Source organism: Plectropomus leopardus, chromosome 18 (assembly GCF_026936395.1).
Source record: "Plectropomus leopardus strain MGB_pleo_1.0 chromosome 18, ASM2693639v1, whole genome shotgun sequence".
NCBI lineage: Eukaryota > Metazoa > Chordata > Actinopteri > Perciformes > Serranidae > Plectropomus > Plectropomus leopardus.
The window spans coordinates 17,624,848-17,646,382 of NC_142193.1; the positions used below are offsets into that span (position 1 = coordinate 17,624,848).

Here is a 21,535-nt window from a genome sequence, read left to right on the forward strand (position 1 = left end):
CACAATAGAGCCGGCCCTGATTCCTTGCCCTGCAGGTGGTGAATGTATGTCCTTGTATACCATATGGGCTGAGCCCGACTGAGCCCCATGGGCAAAGGCCCAGACATCAGACTCTTGCCACCGAGCCTGTACATCAAATTTCAAAATGTCTTTTCATTTTATGTAAAACCTAAAACTTAAAACCATGGGTCCTTGACTAGAATTAAAATACATTTCTGTGGGTTTGTAAGCTGCTCGGCATGTTAGCCTTCAAAAGATATTTGTGACATCTATAATGTTCTATAATGTTTTTGTTCTGTTGTTGTCATAGCGATATATCAACTCTGGGTTTTTTGTGGCTGTATTAAATTAGGTAGTGTTGTTTTTGACATTTACACTATATTGATACATGCGTCTGATATTTTGTTGACATTATGCATATAAATGGGAAAAAATCCCCCAGTTGAGCAAACACATCTTGACACAATGTCCACATAACAATGGACTTCAGTAGATTGAAGAGTTTGTTTTATACAACTGTTTAGTGTTCAGCGTGAGCAAATATGATCGAGTCATGTTTCCTCATTTGCAATATGTTGCTAAAACTTTTCAGGGAGACCAAAGGGTTCTGGAAAAAAACAAAAGCAGCAGCAACAGCAGGCAGAGAATGCTAATAAAAATCCTTCACCTTTCCTGGCTTGGCCTTCCTTGGGCAACTCCAGAAAGAGGTCGTCCGACAACCTATTTCAGCTCAATGGGGCACCCAGGAAGGCCTTGAGAGGGACAGACGGTGACCCATTCCCCTTGCCTAGGACCCAGCCAGTACCCTCCACCCCAGCTAAAGGCCTTTTCAGCAGCAGCTCCTTTGAGGTGGACTCCTTCAGCAGCATTGCAAATGGCTATTCCTCCTTCTGCACGCAGTCTACAGGGCCAAGTCCGGGTTTATCTCTGGGATCCAGAAGTGGGCTGTATGGCCAGAGGCGTAGGCAAGATGAGCTTGTTATGCCAAGGAGCAGGAAGTCTGGACAAGAGTTCCTGGTGAAGCTAGATCATGAAGGCGTGACTTCCCCCAAGACAAAGAACAGCAAAGCTCTGCTGTTGCGAGATGGATCTTCCAGTGTGGGTGGTATTCCAAGGACAGAGGCTTACTCTCATCCTGTCTTGCTGGTAAAAGACAACAAAAAGGGCGGTTCATCCAGGGTAGAACTTCTCCTGAAAGGAACCGCACCCCAAAGAAAGCCCTCTTATTCGCTGCGTCTCAATGAATACGGTGACCTGGGCTTCAGCTCGCACAGAGAGTGTCACAGCTCCTACTCTGATATGGAAGATGATGAAGAGGAGAGGAGGAGGGCTGCACTGGTGGCAGCTTCAGGTGGACTCAGGACGGCTGGCCGCTTCCTGTCTCGCCTCTCTGTCTCCTCCTCGTCTTCAGGTTCTTCAAGCTCCTCCTCTTCAGGCTCTCTCTCCAGTTCCAGCCTGTGTTCCTCGGACAATGATTCCTCCTACAGCTCAGAGGATGAGGACAGCTCTACACTGATGCTTCAGAGTTGTCTGTCTTCCCACCGGGGGCTCCTGCAGCCCTCTGAGCCCTCTACATCTTCAAGGCCGCACCAGCATTCCTTTGTGGCCAAAGCTGTGGCTGTTTCCAACGCCAAAGGAAGCCCTTCTGACCAGGTCTCCAGCAAGTCTTTGAAGAGGAAAGAATGCACTAGCTCCCCGTCTAAACCATCCAAGGATTTTGTGAAGAAATCTAGGATGCTTCCAGATGACACCTCATTTATTCCAAGGCCCAAGATGTCTGCGTTCCTTGCAGGTCGACAAATGTGGAGATGGTCAGGAAACCCAACACAGGTGAGAATTTTTTTTTTTTTCCTTGTTTCCACTGCATCAATGTAGCAAAGAATAGCCTTTCACAATGTTAGTGCAGTAAGCCAAAACTAATAAATTACTTAAGGTCAAGATAGGTGATAACAATCATCATTAACCAACAAGATTGGTCAAAATGTCTGTTTTCCACAGCGGCGAGGTCTAAAGGGCAAGGCCAGGAAGCTTTTTTATAAGGCCATCGTGCGAGGCAGAGACACAGTAAGAGTGGGAGATTGTGCTGTGTTCCTCTCAGCTGGGCGCCCTAACCTCCCATACGTAGGTCGAATTGAGAACTTCTGGGAATCCTGGACCTCCAGCATGGTGGTCAAAGTCAAGTGGTTCTACCACCCTGAGGAGACCAAGCTCGGCAAGAGGCATCGAGATGGCAAGGTAAGCCTTGATAGATTTTGCATACCATAGAATTTAAAAAAAAAAAAAAAGTCATAGTATAGTATGTCCTAAAAATGTCATGGTATAGTATGTTTTTTTTTTTTAAAAAAGTCATAGTATAGTATGTCATAAAAATTTAACAGTATAGTGTGTCCTAAAAATGTCAGTGTAAAGTATGTCACAGTACACTGTCATAAAAATATCAGTATAGTATGTCATAAAATATGTCATAAAATATGTTGGAAAAAAAATGGTAATTTGAAAAACGTCTTAGTAGAGCATGACAAAATAATTCAAAGTGTGTCAAAAATGTCACAGTATAGTATTTGTTTCATTATATGAAGGGCTCATTGCTATGGTGAAGTGGATTCTCAAATCTAAAAATCTAAAAAGTATAGAATGCAAGTCTCCTTCAAAAATAACTTGTAAAATAATGTAAAAAAAGTCATAGAATAGTATGTCAAAAAATGGTCCTAGTTAAGTATGTCAAATAAAGTTATATATTGTAAGTATGTCAAAAAATGTCATACAATAAGTATGTCAAAGTCATGGTAAAGTATGTTGAGAAAATTTCAAAAGTATATGTCATAAAAGTCTCATGGTATTTAATGTCTAAAAAAAGTCTTAGTATAATATGTCAATAAATGGTCAAAGTGACGTATTTCAAAACAGATATAGTGTATAGTATGTAAAAAAATAGAGGATAGTATGCGAAAATTTCAAAAGTATACTACGTCGTGAATGTCATGGTATAGCATGTCTAAAATTAGTCATGGTATAACAATTATCATAGTACAGCATGTTGAAAGGATGTCATAGTATAGTATTTTTAAAAAATGTCAATGGTATAGTATGTCTTAAAAATTGTCAGTGTCCTAAAAAAGCATTATTTGAGAATGTCCCAAAAAAGAAATAGTATAGTTTGCCAAAAAATGTCATACTATAGTTTGTCATAAAAAAATCCATTGCATAGTAAAAACATTTCACAGTATAATATGTGTAAAAATAAGTCGTAATAACTCATCACTGGCACCATGTAGATACACTCAAATTTGGCATAACCCAGAACTGCACAACACTCCTGTTTACTTTGCATCTTGGCATCACGAGGGCACCACTCACCTCCATCACTTATTTCAAAACAATCAGTTTATATATTTTAATACACTAATACAGAAGTACGGGCATAGGAGCGATCAGTTCCTTCAGTGCCACAAATTGAAATCCATAATTAAATCCAAACATTACAAAAACACAAAACATTACAAAACATTGCCAATAACACACTGCAACCCTTTCAATTATTTGTGGGAATTAGGAAAATAACAGGCTAAAAAAAAAAAAAAATCTCAAAACTCTACATACTTATATCCATAACAAATACCTCTGTAACACTGCCAACCAAAAAATAGGAAAAATGACATGTCTCTGCCTACCAACTCCGACTTCTGGACACAAATCAATAAAAACATCTTCTCTATGTCCACAAATACAAATCTTCAAATTATACAATACAAAACTATCTACAGAACACATATCACCCAAGGGAATTTGTTTAAAATGGGATTGGCTAACACAGACATTTGTTCACAATGCACTACTTTCATGCCACTCGGGCCTGTCAACCAGTTCACTCAGCAGTCACTGAAAAACTCTCCTCTATGTTGGACTGCAGAATCCCACCCTCCCCATCGCTTTGCTTGCTGGAAGACATAACACAACTCACCATCCCAACCAGATACAGAAGCCCATTACTCATCTCTATAACTATCGCTAAGAAAATAGTCTTTCAAAACTGGAAATCTAAATAATATTACACAATGGATAAACTGACTTACGGAATATATTTCAATTGAAAGAATGTCAGCATATCAAAAAACAATATATCAGTCTTTAATGAAACCTGGAATACATTTATTTCTTATCTAAACCTCAGTCACAGTTAAAACCAAGCCGTGTACATATCCACAAATTCCATTCATAACTGAGACCCACTGCATATCCACCATTACACTTACACCATCATTTATTTATTTTATTTATTCATTTAATTATGAATAATTATAATTATTCATAAGCTGTTGATGAGCACCCCCTCCAGAAGGGTCTTTGGGTTGCTTATCGTGTCACTGACTTCTTCTATCTCCTCAATTATAAACAAATGACCTGCACACATACCTCAACCAGTATTAGCAAAAAGACTGTATACCAGAATGGGCAAACCCCCTCCCAAGGGTCTGGGCGTTCCTCATTTCCGGTATCAGTATACAACCAAGATGAACTTGGTGGTTTCGTTCTTGTTGGGTTTTTTGTTTTTTTGTTTCCTGTTAATTTAATTTGTTTTGGGGCCAACATTCCTGTTTGTGGGATGACATAGCTGTACCATCTTTAGCTTGGGCTTGCTCCCTCAATGGCGGGCCCCAGTACCAGTCTGCTACAGCAACCCCCAACACACACACACACACACACACATTTATCCTCCGATTCTTCTCACATACACACCAACACCTCATAAAAACTGATTTATGACTTAATTATTAACAATAATGGTGGTAACAATCACATTTATGGTACTGTTTGTTTATTTATATAATAATAATAATAGTAATTATTATTATTATTGTTGTTGTTATTTTTTTTATAATTGTGTATGTATAGGAATATTATATTTTTGTGTATGTGTGTATATGTATATATATATATATATATATATATATATATATATATATATATATATATATATATATATATATATATATGTGTGTGTGTGTGCAGTTCCTTTTTTTTCCTCTTAATTTAATATATAGACATATCCTCATCCCCAACATAAAAGACCTATCACCCCAATTTCTCTTGCACGCATAGATGCACACTCACACACACACACACACACACACAGACGCATTTGCATGTTTTTGCCTGTGTTTGTTATCTGTGTTTATTTTCTTTTGCTTGTTTGTTTGTTTTTTTGTGGGCTTTACCACATTTCTGATACAAATCTGCTAAAACCTGTGCTGCATCCATTTTGTTTTGTAAAGTATTTTCTTCGCTATCTGTATGTGTCATTGTTTGTCTCTCTTGGCTGTTTCTGTGTTATTTTTCACAGTTTTCACTTTTGTTGTCATCGCAATTCACATAAAAAAATAAATAAAAAGACTCATAGTATATTATCTTAGAAAACGCAATAGTAAAGTATGTTATTAGTCATAGTGTATTGTGTAAACAAATTGTGATGATCTGTATTTTTAAAAAATGTTATAGTATAGTATGTCAAAAAATGGTCATGATAAAGTATGTAATAAGAATTTCAATAGTATGTTGTAAAAATATCCACTTAAAAAATATGTTATAGTATGTTTAAAAAAATGTCATAGTATAGTAGTTGTGGTAGTATAGTATTTCTGCAAAATTGACAGTATAGTATGTTGAAAAAATGGCCATAGTAAAGTATGTAAAAAAAACAAAAAAGTCACAGTACAGATGGTCATTAAAAAAGTCATAGTGTATAATTTCTAAAAATATCTTAGTATATGGTGTTGAAAAATGTGATACTATAGTATGATGTAAAAATATACTATGTTGTGAAAATGCCATGGTATAGTGTGTCCAAAAAAGTCATACTATGTCAAAAAATTGTCATAGTAATGTGTGCCATAAAAAACTTATAGTATTGTAAGTCTAAAAAGAAGTCATACTAGATTATTTTTTAAAAAAATGGTCAGAGTATAGTTTGTCTTAAAGGATGTATATTATAATATGTCAAAAAATTGTCAAGGTATAATATGTCAGAAAACCTCATAGTATAGTATGTAGTAAAAATTATAGTATAGTATAAAAAGTTCTCCATTTTCTTAAAATGTCCTGGTACAGTATTTTTTTTTAAATGTCATTGTATAGTATGTCCTCACGAAGCCATTGTATATCATGTCAAGAAAAAAAAAACTGTGAAGTCTGTCTTAAAAATGTCACAGTATACTACATCTTTAAAAGTCATAGTATGGTTAATCTACAAAAAAGTCACAATGGCATAAAAAAAATTCATAGGAATGTTGTCCAAGATGGCATAAAAATTTCATGCTACCAGATGTCGTACAAAATGAAAAAGTCATAGTACATCACGTCGTCCAAATGGTATTAAAACCTCATGATATGGTATGTTATGTTATAGCAAGAAAAAGAATCATGGTAAACTATGTTGTCATTGATGGCATAAAAAAGTATGTTCTCCAAAATAGCATGAAAAAAAAATCATTGTATAGTATGTTGTCCAAAATAGAATGAGAAAGTTGTACTATAGGGTGTTGTCCATAATGGCATCAAAAGGGCCTAGTAAGATGTGTCATCCAAAATGTCACTTAAAACTATGTATGCTATTATGTTGCTCAAAATAACATAAAAAATTCATACTATTATATGTGATCCAAAATAACATCAAAAAGTCATACTATAGTGTGCCGTCCAAAATGGTGCGAAAAAATCATAGTATGTGAAACAGTGTGTATGTAAAACAGCATAAAAATGTTATATTACAGTGTGTGGCACAAAATTTTCATAACAAAAAGTTAAAGTATAGCATGTCGTCCAAAATGCCATAAAAAAAGTCATAGTATAGCATGTGATCAGAATGGCGTTAAAAACATAGTATAGTATATTATGTCGTCCAAAATGGCATAAAATCCAACAAAGTTTATGATATCGTCAAACATGGCATATTACTTTAAAAAGTTGGCAACATCAGTTGATTTGGTAAGAAGAAGCCCATCTGCTTCCAAAAAAGATGGTGTCGATTTAGCTTTCCTTCCCGTTAATTCATTGAGTGTATTCCATATTTTTCGACTGTCTATTTTTGATAATAGATTATTTATTTCCTTCTGTTCTGTTTTGTTACATAATTTCTGAATAGTATGTATGTCATACCCAGTGGCAAAAAAAATCATATGATACTATGTCGTACAAAATGGCATGAAAAATGTTATAGTATAGTATGTCATCCTGAATGGCATAAAAAAAGTCATAGTGTAGTATTTTGTCCAAAATGGCATGAAAACACCTTAGTATACACTGACATAAAAAATGCCATAGAAATGTCATACTTTATCATACTATCATCAAAAATAGCATTAAAAAGTCATACTATATTAAGTCTTCTTAAACTACATAAAAAATCGTTGTACAGTATGTTGTCAAAAGTGTGCATAAAAGACATGATAGTATTATATGGCATCCAAAATGACAAAAAAACATCATAGTATATAGCATTTCATCAAAAATGGCATGTAAAATGTCAAATGCTGTCCAAAATGGCATAAAAAAAGCATTGTATAGTATGTTGTCCAAAATGACATAAAAAAGTAATCGTATACTATGTTGTCCAAAATGGCATAAAAAAGTAATGGTATATAATGTCTTCCAAAATGGCACAGTATAGTATGATGACTAAACAACACAAAAATGTCATACTATAGCAGAATGTCCAAAATGGCATCAAAAAGTCATAGTGGGGCGTCCAAAATTACATTAAAAAAATCATAGTATAGTATGTCGTCCTAAATAACATAGAGAGCATCATAGTATAAACTATGTCATCCAAAACAGCACAAAAATGTCATAGTATAGTTTGTCATCTTAAATGGCAGAAAAATGTCATCGTATAGTATGTCGTACAAAATGTCATAGTTCAGTACGTCATCGTAAATGGCATGAAACCGTTATAGTATAGTGTGTCACCCAAAGGCATTATAAACTACTACTATACTATGAAGTCCAATTGGCACACAAAATGTCATAGTGTAGTATCTGGCCCAAATTGACAAGAACTGGCATAAAAAGGTATAGTATAGCATTTAGTCCAAAACAAAATAGAAAAACGTCATATTATAGAATGCTGTGCAACATGACGTAAAAAACGTCACAGTATAGGATGTCGTCCAACATGAAATAAAAAGACGTTACAGTATATTATGTTGCCCAAAATGGCATACAAAAGTCATATTATACTGTATGGTCAAAAACAGCATTGAAACTGTCACACTGTAGAAAAATTTTTAAAAAGGCAGAAAAAAAACATTGTAGTATAGTTTGTTGTCTAAAATGGCAAAAAAAAAAGAAAATAACTTACAGTATGTATGTTAAATATATATATTAAACAATGTTGTCCAAAATATGACAAAAAAGTCATAGTATAGTATGTCATCCAAAATATGACAAAATTTTTTAGTATAGCACGTTGTCCAAAATATGACAAAAACATCATATTACAGTATGCCGTCCAAAATTTGACAAAAACGTCATAGTATGTTGTCCAAAATATGACAAAAGATTTTAGTATAGGATGTCATCCAAAATATGACAAAAGATTTTAGTATAGGATGTCATCCAAAATATGACAAAAGATTTTAGTATAGTATGTCATCCAAAATAAGACAAAAAATCATATTACAGTATGCCGTTCAAAATGACCAAAAAAATTAGGGTATATTATGCCGTCCAAAATATGACCCAAAAAGTGATAGTATAGTATGTCGTCCAAAATATGACAAAAAAAGTCGTAGTATAGTCCAAAATGTTTTGCATAAAAATGTTGGTGCTGTATGTTGTAAACATGTCACAGCATAGTATGTCGCAAAATAAAGTCACAACATGGTATGTCAAAACAATGTCATAGTATAGTTAGAACCTTCCAGTGATGTTCTTCCTTTTGAGTTCATAAACATACTTGTGCAGCTAACTGTTTTTTTTCCTATCCAGCATGCCCTGTACCAGTCATGTCATGAGGATGAGAATGACGTCCAGACAATCTCTCATAAGTGCCAGGTGGTGAGCAGGGAGGAGTATGAGTGTCTGACTCGAAATCAGAAGCCGAACAGTACCTCCCCAGACCTCTACTACCTGGCAGGGACTTACGACCCCACAGCTGGTCAGTTGGTCACTACTGAAGGAGTTTCCATCCTGTGCTGAACCTCCATGAGGACACTACTGAAGGACTCCTTTGGAGGAAGGATAAAAGTCCATGACTTAAAGTCCAAGACCCTCTAGCCTGGGAAGGCAACAAGTGTTCAGTGGGTTTGCCTGAAAGATCCATGGACAAAATGTCAGCACCAAAGTATAACTGTCTAAGGTTACACACTGGAGTCTGTTGGCATCTAACCTTAATGGATGTGAAGAGGATGTCCATAACTGGTTAATCCTTTCAAGAAGAATACCAGGAGATCTGGGTCTTCCTAGGCATCACAAAATTCAATGAGCGACGTTTCGATCGTCCAACTGATCTCTTTGTAATGGATCCATGGGATAGACAGCTTGAATGGTTTGAGGACTCTTGCTTTCAGCTCCTATCGTATGTCACCAAAGTAGAGCTGAGAGTGTGTTTGACTGTGCAAAATACCATGAGGCTGAAGAGTCTCTGCGGACCAATTCTGTAAAGGTAGCCTTACCTGAGGGAATGGAAAAGAAAGCGAGGCATTGGGCTCTCCCAAGACCTCTTCATTCCAGGGAAGTTGAAAACATGTAAAGGATGTAAAGTTGATGTCTGTAAATATTTTGAATATTTCCCAATCAAGCCATACACTTCAGTACCTCTCACCTGTCTTTACTGTTCAGGTGTACATTGTACAGGTCAATTATTGTATTGTTGTTTGTTGTCTATATGTACATAAAAGCTATTTTATATAGGAGTTTATTGTATATATGAGATGTATCTTTCCATGTTTGCGATTGATTTATTTTTATATGGGTGTAGAATACATTACGTCGTTTTTTTCCTTTGCTTTGGGACGTCAGGATTGGAGAGGTTAGTGTTGCACTGCATATGCCCTGCTGAGACATAAAGAGACAGACAGACAGAGCACAAAGACAGAAGGATTTAGTCTATAACAGGACAAAATCTGCTTTCTGAGAGAGAGGGTTCATCCTGTTTAAAAATTAGGTCAAGTGGCTTTTGTAAGTGTTCTGTTACTTTGCATTTTTCTTTTCCTATTTTAAAAACACCTTTTTATTTATGTACTTCTCAGTTGGTCATCATCACAAAGCAGATCCCACTGGACTGCAATCACGGGTCAAAAATGATTTAAGATCAATGATATATGAATATAACATTTGACAAAATATTTGTGTGTGATGAGTGTCCTGGCATCACTATAATCATGTCCACACAAATCAATTTAGAACAAGACTGGGTCTTTTGATGAAAATGTGTGAAATGAATTCATCGTTCAGCACATTCTGACCTACAAAATACCAAAGTGTCTTTTAATATCTTTATTTCCTTTATTTAAATTAAACATATGTCAAGCACCTGTACTGAACTCAAATCAGAAATCACTGGTAACTTATTGTCCTCCACTTATGTGCATAAAATATTGGCTTTGCATTGTGACAATGGTTTCTTGCACATGTATCTGCAGTTTTGTTTAGTGCAAACATATGCAGCAAAAGGCCACCTGGAAGTGTGACTATGAAGGTCAAGGTACCGACAGAGAAAGAAGTTGAGTACTGACAATTTTTTGGAATTAGTCTATTTTAATTTCATCAGCCATCTGTGTCTATTTTGTACAGTAAATGCACATACTCAATGCTGACTGTGAAGGACAATCAGATTCACAAAGCAATGGACATAGAGTAGGTTCACTCAATCTGAAAATTTACTTAAGTTTATTTAATTTGTGCCAACAACATTTTTTTGTTTTTTTGTCTTGTTTGATATGCAATCCTAAGTATTCTTTGTTCACAAAGTTTTATTTTGTTTGCCAACATTTTATTTATTGTCAGTGTTGCTGTTTGTTCATGCCAAGAGCGCTTTATGAGAATGTGACATTGTTTTTCTTGGTGTGATGTCGCATTTGTATTTCTTAAATAAAACTGGTCTTGTAGAGACCATCTAGTGAAAAGGAAATAAAGCAACACTGGATTCTTCTCATCCGCAAACCTCTGTGAATTAATTCTGGTATTTTGGCTGTGTCCTCTTCACCTCTATGCACCTCTCATCTTACTGCACCTGAACACATTTATGTTAAGAAAAAAAAATCTTGTCCTAAATGGAATAACAGCTGTCATTGTATAGTATGACAATATAGTATGTCATCCAAAAATGCAAAAAAAGTAATTGTATAGTATGTTGTCCAAAATATGACAAAGAAGTCATGGTATAGGACGTCATCTAAAATGTGAAAAAAAGCCATAGTATAACAAGTCATCCAAATTAAGACAAAAATGTCGGCGTAGGATGTCATCTAAAATATCACAGGTTGTAGTATATCATCCAAAATATGACATAAAAATCATACTACAGTATGTCGTCAAAAATATGACAAAAGCATCATAGTACATGCTATACTATGTGGTTTTTAGCTGTTTTTAGGACATGTCTTATTTTGACATTTTTCGCCATGACATTTTCTGTGTTTTTTTGACCATGCTATTTTATGGAGATTTTGACTGTTTTGGCAACATCCTATGCTGTGGTGTGTCTCTGCATGCTATTTTGTAGTTTAATGATGTTTTCAGCTTTTGTTTTAGACATGTCTTTTGCCATGTTTTTTTCAATACTAAAACATGGCATTTTTGGTCATTTTTTCACCATGCTATTTTATGGTGTTTTTGGCCATTTTTGCAACATTCTAAACTGTTATTTCTCTGCGTACTATCATGTGCTTTCAGGTGGTTTTCAACAGTTTTTTGGAAATGTCATTTTTAGACATTTTGCTTTTTTGGTCATTTTTTCGACACACGCCAAATTCGGGTGTTTTTAGCTTTTTTTGCAACATTTTATGCAATGGCCTGTCTTTACGTGCTATTTTATGTCATTTTCATCAGTTTTTAGCAGTTTTTGGGAAATGTCATTTTTGGACATTTTTGCCATACTATAGCCTTGCTTTTTTGGTCATTTTTTTGACATGCCAGATTCGGGTGTTTTTAGCTTTTTTTGCAACATTCTATGTAATGGCGTGTCTCTGCACACTATTTAGTGTCGTTTTCATCAGTTTTTAGCAGTTTTTGGGAAATGTCATTTTTAGACATTTTTGCCATACTATAGCCTTGCTTTTTTTGGTCATTTTTTTGACATGCCAGATTCAGGTGTTTTTAGCTTTTCTTGCAACATTTTATGCAATGGCGTGTCTCTGCGCGCTATTTAGTGTTGTTTTCATCAGTTTTTAGCAGTTTTTGGGAATGTCATTTTTGGACATTTTTGCCATACTATAGCCTTGCTTTTTTGGTCATTTTTTTGACATGCCAAATTCGGGTGTTTTTGGCTTTTTTTTTGCAACATTCTAAGTAATGGCGTGCCTCTGCACACTATTTAGTGTTGTTTTCATCAGTTTTTAGCAGTTTTTGGGAAATGTCATTTTTGGACATTTTTGCCATACTATAGCCTTGCTTTTTTGGTCATTTTTTCGACATGCCAGATTTGGGTGTTATTAGCTTTTTTTGCAACATTCTATGCTATGGCGTGTCTCTGCGCGCTATTTAGTGTTGTTTTCATCAGTTTTTAGCAGTTTTTTGGAAATGTCATTTTTGGATATTTTTGCCATACTATAGCCTTGCTTTTTTGGTCATTTTTTTGACACGCCAAATTCGGGTGTTTTTGGCTTTTTTTTGCAACATTCTATGTAATGGCGTGTCTCTGCACACTATTTAGTGTTGTTTTCATCAGTTTTTAGCAGTATTTTGGAAATGTCATTTTTGGATATTTTTGCCATACTATAGCCTTGCTTTTTTGGTCATTTTTTCGACACGCTAAATTCGGTTGTTTTTGGCTTTTTTTTGCAACATTCTATGTAATGGCGTGTCTCTGCACACTATTTAGTGTCGTTTTCATCAGTTTTTAGCAGTTTTTTGGAAATGTCATTTTTGGACATTTTTGCCATACTATAGCCTTGCTTTTTTGGTCATTTTTTCGACATGCCAGATTCGGGTGTTTTTAGCTTTTCTTGCAACATTTTATGCAATGGCGTGTCTCTGCGCGCTATTTAGTGTTGTTTTCATCAGTTTTTAGCAGTATTTTGGAAATGTCATTTTTGGATATTTTTGCCATACTATAGCCTTGCTTTTTTGGTCATTTTTTCGACACGCTAAATTCGGTTGTTTTTGGCTTTTTTTTTGCAACATTCTATGTAATGGCGTGTCTCTGCACACTATTTAGTGTTGTTTTCATCAGTTTTTAGCAGTTTTTGGGAAATGTCATTTTTGGACATTTTTGCCATACTATAGCCTTGCTTTTTTGGTCATGTTTTCGACATGCCAAAGTCGGGTGTTTCTAGCTTTTCTTGCAACATTTTATGCAATGGCGTGTCTCTGCGCGCTATTTAGTGTTGTTTTCATCAGTTTTTAGCAGTTTTTGGGAAATGTCATTTTTGGACATTTTTGCCATACTATAGCCTTGCTTTTTTGGTCATTTTTTTCGACATACCAGATTCGGGTGTTTTTAGCTTTTCTTGCAACATTTTATGCAATGGCGTGTCTCTGCGCGCTATTTAGTGTTGTTTTCATCAGTTTTTAGCAGTTTTTGGGAAATGTCATTTTTGGATATTTTTGCCATACTATAGCCTTGCTTTTTTGGTCATTTTTTCGACATGCTAAATTTGGGTGTTTTTGGCTTTTTTTGCAACATTCTATGTAATGGCGTGTCTCTGCACACTATTTAGTGTCATTTTCATCAGTTTTTAGCAGTATTTTGGAAATGTCATTTTTGGAAATTTTTGCCATACTATAGCCTTGCTTTTTTGGTCATTTTTTCGACATGCCAGATTCGGGTGTTTTTAGCTTTTCTTGCAACATTTTATGCAATGGCGTGTCTCTGCACGCTATTTAGTGTTGTTTTCATCAGTTTTTAGCAGTTTTTGGGAAATGTCATTTTTGGACATTTTTGCCATACTATAGCCTTGCTTTTTTGGTCATTTTTTCGACATGCCAGATTCGGGTGTTTTTAGCTTTTCTTGCAACATTTTATGCAATGGCGTGTCTCTGCGCGCTATTTAGTGTTGTTTTCATCAGTTTTTAGCAGTTTTTTGGAAATGTCATTTTTGGATATTTTTGCCATACTATAGCCTTGCTTTTTTGGTCATTTTTTCGACACGCTAAATTCGGTTGTTTTTGGCTTTTTTTTGCAACATTCTATGTAATGGCGTGTCTCTGCACACTATTTAGTGTCGTTTTCATCAGTTTTTAGCAGTTTTTCGGAAATGTCATTTTTGGACATTTTTGCCATACTATAGCCTTGCTTTTTTGGTCACTTTTTTGCCACGCCAAATTCTGGGTTTTTTGGCTTTTTTTGCAACATTCTATGCTATGGCGTGTCTCTGCACACTATTTAGTGTCGTTTTCATCAGTTTTTAGCAGTTTTTGGGAAATGTCATTTTTGGACATTTTTGCCTTACTATAGCCTTGCTTTTTTGGTCACTTTTTCGACACGCCAAATTCTGGGTTTTTTGGCTTTTTTTGCAACATTCTATGCTATGGCGTGTCTCTGCGCGACATTTAGTGTTGTTTTCATCAGTTTTTAGCAGTTTTTGGAAATGTCATTTTTGGACATTTTTGCCATACTATAGCCTTGCTTTTTTGGTCATTTTTTCGACATGCTAAATTTGGGTGTTTTTGGCTTTTTTTGCAACATTCTATGTAATGGCGTGTCTCTGCACACTATTTAGTGTCGTTTTCATCAGTTTTTAGCAGTTTTTGGGAAATGTCATTTTTGGACATTTTTGCCATACTATAGCCTTGCTTTTTTGGTCATTTTTTCGACATGCCAGATTCGGGTGTTATTAGCTTTTTTTGCAACATTCTATGCTATGGCGTGTCTCTGCGCGCTATTTAGTGTTGTTTTCATCAGTTTTTAGCAGTTTTTGGGAATGTCATTTTTGGACATTTTTGCCATACTATAGCCTTGCTTTTTTGGTCATTTTTTCAACACGCTAAATTTGGGTGTTTTTGGCTTTTTTTGCAACATTCTATGTAATGGCGTGTCTCTGCACACTATTTAGTGTCATTTTCATCAGTTTTTAGCAGTTTTTTGGAAATGTCATTTTTGGACATTTTTGCCATACTATAGCCTTGCTTTTTTGGTCATTTTTTCGACATAGCAGATCCGGGTGTTTTTAGCTTTTCTTGCAACATTTTATGCAATGGCGTGTCTCTGCGCGCTATTTAGTGTTGTTTTCATCAGTTTTTAGCAGTTTTTTGGAAATGTCATTTTTGGATATTTTTGCCTTACTATAGCCTTGCTTTTTTTGGTCATTTTTTCGACACGCCAAATTCTGGGTTTTTTGGCTTTTTTTGCAACATTCTATGCTATGGCGTGTCTCTGCACACTATTTAGTGTTGTTTTCATCAGTTTTTAGCAGTATTTTGGAAATGTCATTTTTGGATATTTTTGCCATACTATAGCCTTGCTTTTTTGGTCATTTTTTCGACATGCCAGATTCGGGTGTATTTAGCTTTTCTTGCAACATTTTATGCAATGGGGTGTCTCTGCGCGCTATTTAGTGTTGTTTTCATCAGTTTTTAGCAGTTTTTTGGAAATGTCATTTTTGGATATTTTTGCCATACTATAGCCTTGCTGTTTTGGTCATTCTTTCGACATGTCGAATTCGGGTGTTTTGGCATTTTTTTGCAACATTCTATGTAATGGCGTGTCTCTGCACACTATTTAGTGTTGTTTTCATCAGTTTTAGCAGTTTTTGAAATGTCATTTTGGACATTTTTGCCATACTATAGCCTTGCTTTTTTGGTCATTTTTTCGACATGCCAGATTCGGGTGTTTTTAGCTTTTCTTGCAACATTCTATGTAATGGCGTGTCTCTGCACACTATTTAGTGTTGTTTTCATCAGTTTTTAGCAGTATTTTGGAAATGTCATTTTTGGACATTTTTGCCTTACTATAGCCTTGCTTTTTGGTCATTTTTCGACACGCTAAATTCTGGGTTGTTTTGGCTTTTTTGCAACATTCTATGTAATGGCGTGTCTCTGCACACTATTTAGTGTTGTTTTCATCAGTTTTAGCAGTTTTTTGGAAATGTCATTTTGGACATTTTTGCCTTACTATAGCCTTGCTTTTTTGGTCACTTTTTCGACACGCCAAATTCTGGGTTTTTTGGCTTTTTTTGCAACATTCTATGCTATGGCGTGTCTCTGCACACTATTTAGTGTCGTTTTCATCAGTTTTTAGCAGTTTTTCGGAAATGTCATTTTTGGACATTTTTGCCATACTATAGCCTTGCTTTTGGTCATTTTTCAACACGCCAAATTCTGGGTTTTGGCTTTTTTGCAACATTCTATGCAATGGCGTGTCTCTGCACGCTATTTAATGTTGTTTTTATCAGTTTTTAGCAGTTTTTTGGAAATGTAATTTTTTGGACATTTTTGCCATACTATAGCCTTGCTGTTTTGGTCACTTTTTCAACACGCCAAATTCGGTAGTTTTTGGCTTTTTTGCAACATTATATGTAATGGCCTGTCTCTGCACACTATTTAGTGTCGTTTTCATCAGTTTTAGCAGTTTTGGGAAATGTCATTTTGGACATTTTTGCCATACTATAGCCTTGCTTTTTGGTCATTTTTTGACATGCCAGATTCGGGTGTTTTTAGCTTTTCTTGCAACATTTTATGCAATGGCGTGTCTCTGCGACATTTAGTGTTGTTTTCATCAGTTTTAGCAGTTTTTGAAATGTCATTTTGGATATTTTTGCCATACTATAGCCTTGCTTTTTTGGTCATTTTCTCGACATGCCAAATTTGGGTGTTTTTATCTTTTTTTGCAACATTCTATGCTATGGCGTGTCTCTGCACACTATTTAGTGTCGTTTTCATCAGTTTTTAGCAGTTTTTTGGAAATGTCATTTTTGGACATTTTTGCCATACTATAGCCTTGCTTTTTTGGTCATTTTTCGACATGCCAAATTCGGTGTTTTTGGCTTTTTTTTGCAACATTCTATGTAATGGCGTGTCTCTGCACGCTATTTAGTGTCGTTTTCATCAGTTTTTAGCAGTTTTTGGGAAATGTCATTTTTGGACATTTTTGCCATACTATAGCCTTGCTTTTTTGGTCATTTTTTTCGACATACCAGATCCGGGTGTTTTTAGCTTTTCTTGCAACATTTTATGCAATGGCGTGTCTCTGCGCGCTATTTAGTGTTGTTTTCATCAGTTTTTAGCAGTTTTTCGGAAATGTCATTTTTGGACATTTTTGCCTTACTATAGCCTTGCTTTTTTGGTCATTTTTTTCGACATACCAGATCCGGGTGTTTTTGGCTTTTTTTTGCAACATTATATGTAATGGCCTGTCTCTGCACACTATTTAGTGTCGTTTTCATCAGTTTTTAGCAGTTTTTTGGAAATGTCATTTTTGGACATTTTTGCCATACTATAGCCTTGCTTTTTTGGTCATTTTTTTGACATGCCAGATTCGGGTGTTTTTAGCTTTTTTTTGCAACATTCTATGTAATGGCGTGTCTCTGCGCTCTATGTAGTGTCGTTTTCATCAGTTTTTAGCAGTTTTTCGGAAATGTCATTTTTGGACATTTTTGCCATACTATAGCCTTGCTTTTTTGGTCATTTTTTAGACATGCCAGATTCAGGTGTTTTTAGCTTTTCTTGCAAAATTTTATGCAATGGCACGTCTCTGCGCGACATTTAGTGTTGTTTTCATCAGTTTTTAGCAGTTTTTGGGAAACGTCATTTTTGGATATTTTTGCCATACTATAGCCTTGCTTTTTTGGTCATTTTTTTGACACGCCAAATTCGGGTGTTTTTGGCTTTTTTTTGCAACATTCTAAGTAATGGCGTGTCTCTGCACACTATTTAGTGTTGTTTTCATCAGTTTTTAGCAGTTTTTGGGAAATGTCATTTTTGGACTTTTTTGCCTTACTATAGCCTTGTTTTTTTGGTCATTTTTTTGACATGCCAAATTCAGGCGTTTTTATCTTTTTTTGCAACATTCTATGCTATGGTGTGTCTCTGCACACTATTTAGTGTCGTTTTCATCAGTTTTTAGCAGTTTTTTGGAATTGTCATTTTTGGACGTTTTTGCCATACTATAGCCTTGCTTTTTTGGTCATGTTTTCGACATGCTAAATTTGGGTGTTTTTGGTGTTTTTTGCAACATTCTATGTAATGGCGTGTCTCTGCACACTATTTAGTGTCGTTTTCATCAGTTTTTAGCAGTTTTTTGGAAATGTGATTTTTGGATATTTTTGCCATACTATAGCCTTGCTTTTTTGGTCACTTTTTCGACATGCCGAATTCGGGTGGTTTTGGCATTTTTTGCAACATTCTATGTAATGGCGTGTCTCTGCACACTATTTAGTGTCGTTTTCATCAGTTTTTAGCAGTTTTTGGGAATGTCATTTTTGGACATTTTTGCCATACTATAGCCTTGCTTTTTTGGTCATTTTTTCGACATGCCAGATTCGGGTGTTTTTAGCTTTTCTTGCAACATTTTATGCAATGGCGTGTCTCTGCACGCTATTTAGTGTTGTTTTCATCAGTTTTAGCAGTATTTTGGAAATGTCATTTTTGGATATTTTTGCCATACTATAGCCTTGCTTTTTTGGTCATTTTTTCGAAACGCTAAATTCGGTTGTTTTTGGCTTTTTTTTTGCAACATTCTATGTAATGGCGTGTCTCTGCACACTATTTAGTGTTGTTTTCATCAGTTTTTAGCAATTTTTGGGAAATGTCATTTTTGGACATTTTTGCCATACTATAGCCTTGCTTTTTGGTCATTTTTCGACACGCCAAATTCTGGCTTTTTTGGCTTTTTTTGCAACATTCTATGCTATGGCGTGTCTCTGCGTGACATTTAGTGTTGTTTTCATCAGTTTTTAGCAGTTTTTTGGAAATGTAATTTTTGGATATTTTTGCCATACTATAGCCTTGCTTTTTTGGTAATTGTTTCCAACATGCCAAATTCGGGTGTTTTTGGCATTTTTTTTGCAACATTCTATGCTATGGCGTCTCTTTGCACACTATTTAGTGTCGTTTTCATCAGTTTTTAGCAGTTTTTGGGAAATGTCATTTTTGGACATTTTTGCCATACTATAGCCTTGCTTTTTTGGTCATGTTTTCGACATGCCAAAGTCGGGTGTTTTAGCTTTTCTTGCAACATTTTATGCAATGGCGTGTCTCTCTGCAGCTATTTAGTGTTGTTTTCATCAGTTTTTAGCAGTTTTTTGGGAAATGTCATTTTGGATATTTTTGCCATACTATAGCCTTGCTTTTTTGGTCATTTTTCGACATGCTAAATTTGGGTGTTTTTGGCTTTTTTTTGCAACATTCTATGTAATGGCGTGTCTCTGCACACTATTTAGTGTCGTTTTCATCAGTTTTTAGCAGTTTTTGGGAAATGTCATTTTTGGACATTTTTGCCATACTATAGCCTTGCTTTTTTGGTCATTTTTTCGACCTGACAGATTCAGGTGTTTTTAGCTTTTCTTGCAACATTTTATGCAATGGCGTGTCTCTGCGCGCTATTTAGTGTTGTTTTCATCAGTTTTAGCAGTTTTTGGAAATGTCATTTTTGGACGTTTTTGCCATACTATAGCCTTGCTTTTTTGGTCATTTTTTCGACATGCCAGATTTGGGTGTTATTAGCTTTTTTTGCAACATTCTATGCTATGGCGTGTCTCTGCGCGCTATTTAGTGTTGTTTTCATCAGTTTTAGCAGTTTTGGAAATGTCATTTTGGATATTTTTGCCATACTATAGCCTTGCTTTTTTGGTCATTTTTCGACATGCTAAATTTGGGTGTTTTGGCTTTTTGCAACATTCTATGTAATGGCGTGTCTCTGCACACTATTTAGTGTCGTTTTCATCAGTTTTTAGCAGTTTTTGGGAAATGTCATTTTTGGATATTTTTGCCATACTATAGCCTTGCTTTTTTTGGTCATTTTTTCGACATGCTAAATTTGGGTGTTTTTGGCTTTTTTTGCAACATTCTATGTAATGGCGTGTCTCTGCACACTATTTAGTGTCGTTTTCATCAGTTTTTAGCAGTTTTTTGGAAATGTCATTTTTGGATATTTTTGCCATACTATAGCCTTGCTTTTTTGGTCATTTTTTTGACATGCCAAATTCTGGGTTTTTTGGCTTTTTTTGCAGCATTCTATGCTATGGCGTGTCTCTGCGCGACATTTAGTGTTGTTTTCATCAGTTTTTAGCAGTTTTTTGGAAATGTCATTTTTGGATATTTTTGCCATACTATAGCCTTGCTTTTTTGGTCATTTTTTTGACATGCCAAATTCTGGTGTTTTTGGCTTTTTTTTTGCAACATTCTAAGTAATGGCCTGTCTCTGCACACTATTTAGTGTTGTTTTCATCAGTTTTAGCAGTTTTTGAAATGTCATTTTTGGACATTTTTGCCATACTATAGCCTTGCTCTTTTGGTCATTTTTTTCGACATACCAGATCCGGGTGTTTTTAGCTTTTCTTGCAACATTTTATGCAATGGCGTGTCTCTGCGCGACATTTAGTGTTGTTTTCATCAGTTTTTAGCAGTTTTTGGAAATGTCATTTTTGGACATTTTTGCCATACTATAGCCTTGCTTTTTTGGTCATTTTTTTGACATGCCAAATTCTGGGTTTTTTGGCTTTTTTTGCAACATTCTATGTAATGGCGTGTCTCTGCACACTATTTAGTGTCGTTTTCATCAGTTTTTAGCAGTTTTTGGGAAATGTCATTTTTGGACATTTTTGCCATACTATAGCCTTGCTTTTTTGGTCATGTTTTCGACATGCCAAAGTCGGGTGTTTCTAGCTTTTCTTGCAACATTTTATGCAATGGCGTGTCTCTGCACACTATTTAGTGTTGTTTTCATCGGTTTTTAGCAGGTTTTGGGAAATGTCATTTTGGATATTTTGCCATACTATAGCCTTGCTTTTTTGGTCATTTTTTCAACACGCTAAATTCGGTTGTTTTTGGCTTTTTTTTGCAACATTCTATGTAATGGCGTGTCTCTGCACGCTATTTAGTGTCGTTTTCATCAGTTTTTAGCAGTTTTTTGGAAATGTCATTTTTGGATATTTTTGCCATACTATAGCCTTGCTTTTTTGGTCATTTTTTCGACATGCCAGATTCGGGTGTTTTTAGCTTTTCTTGCAACATTTTATGCAATGGCGTGTCTCTGCGCGACATTTAGTGTTGTTTTCATCAGTTTTTAGCAGTTTTTGGGAAATGTCATTTTTGGACATTTTTGCCATACTATAGCCTTGCTTTTTTGGTCATTTTTTTCGACATACCAGATCCGGGTGTTTTTAGCTTTTCTTGCAACATTTTATGCAATGGCGTGTCTCTGCGTGCTATTTAGTGTTGTTTT

The 21,535-nt window shown here is 35.4% G+C and overlaps 1 protein-coding gene across 12 annotated transcripts in view; it reads left to right on the forward strand.

The window, feature by feature from the left end:
• The window catches only part of bahcc1a (BAH domain and coiled-coil containing 1a), a 115,530-nt gene extending 104,381 nt beyond the window's left edge, over positions 1–11,149 (forward strand). For all 12 annotated transcript variants that reach the window (XM_088091095.1, XM_088091094.1, XM_088091093.1 and 9 more), the window contains 3 exons: positions 593–1,830; positions 1,999–2,235; positions 8,983–11,149. In XM_088091095.1, coding sequence (XP_087947221.1) covers positions 593–1,830; positions 1,999–2,235; positions 8,983–9,192 — 1,685 coding nt within the window. In that variant the 3' untranslated portion in view covers positions 9,193–11,149. The remainder of the gene's footprint in view (positions 1–592; positions 1,831–1,998; positions 2,236–8,982) is intronic.
• The last annotated feature ends 10,386 nt before the right edge of the window (positions 11,150–21,535 follow it).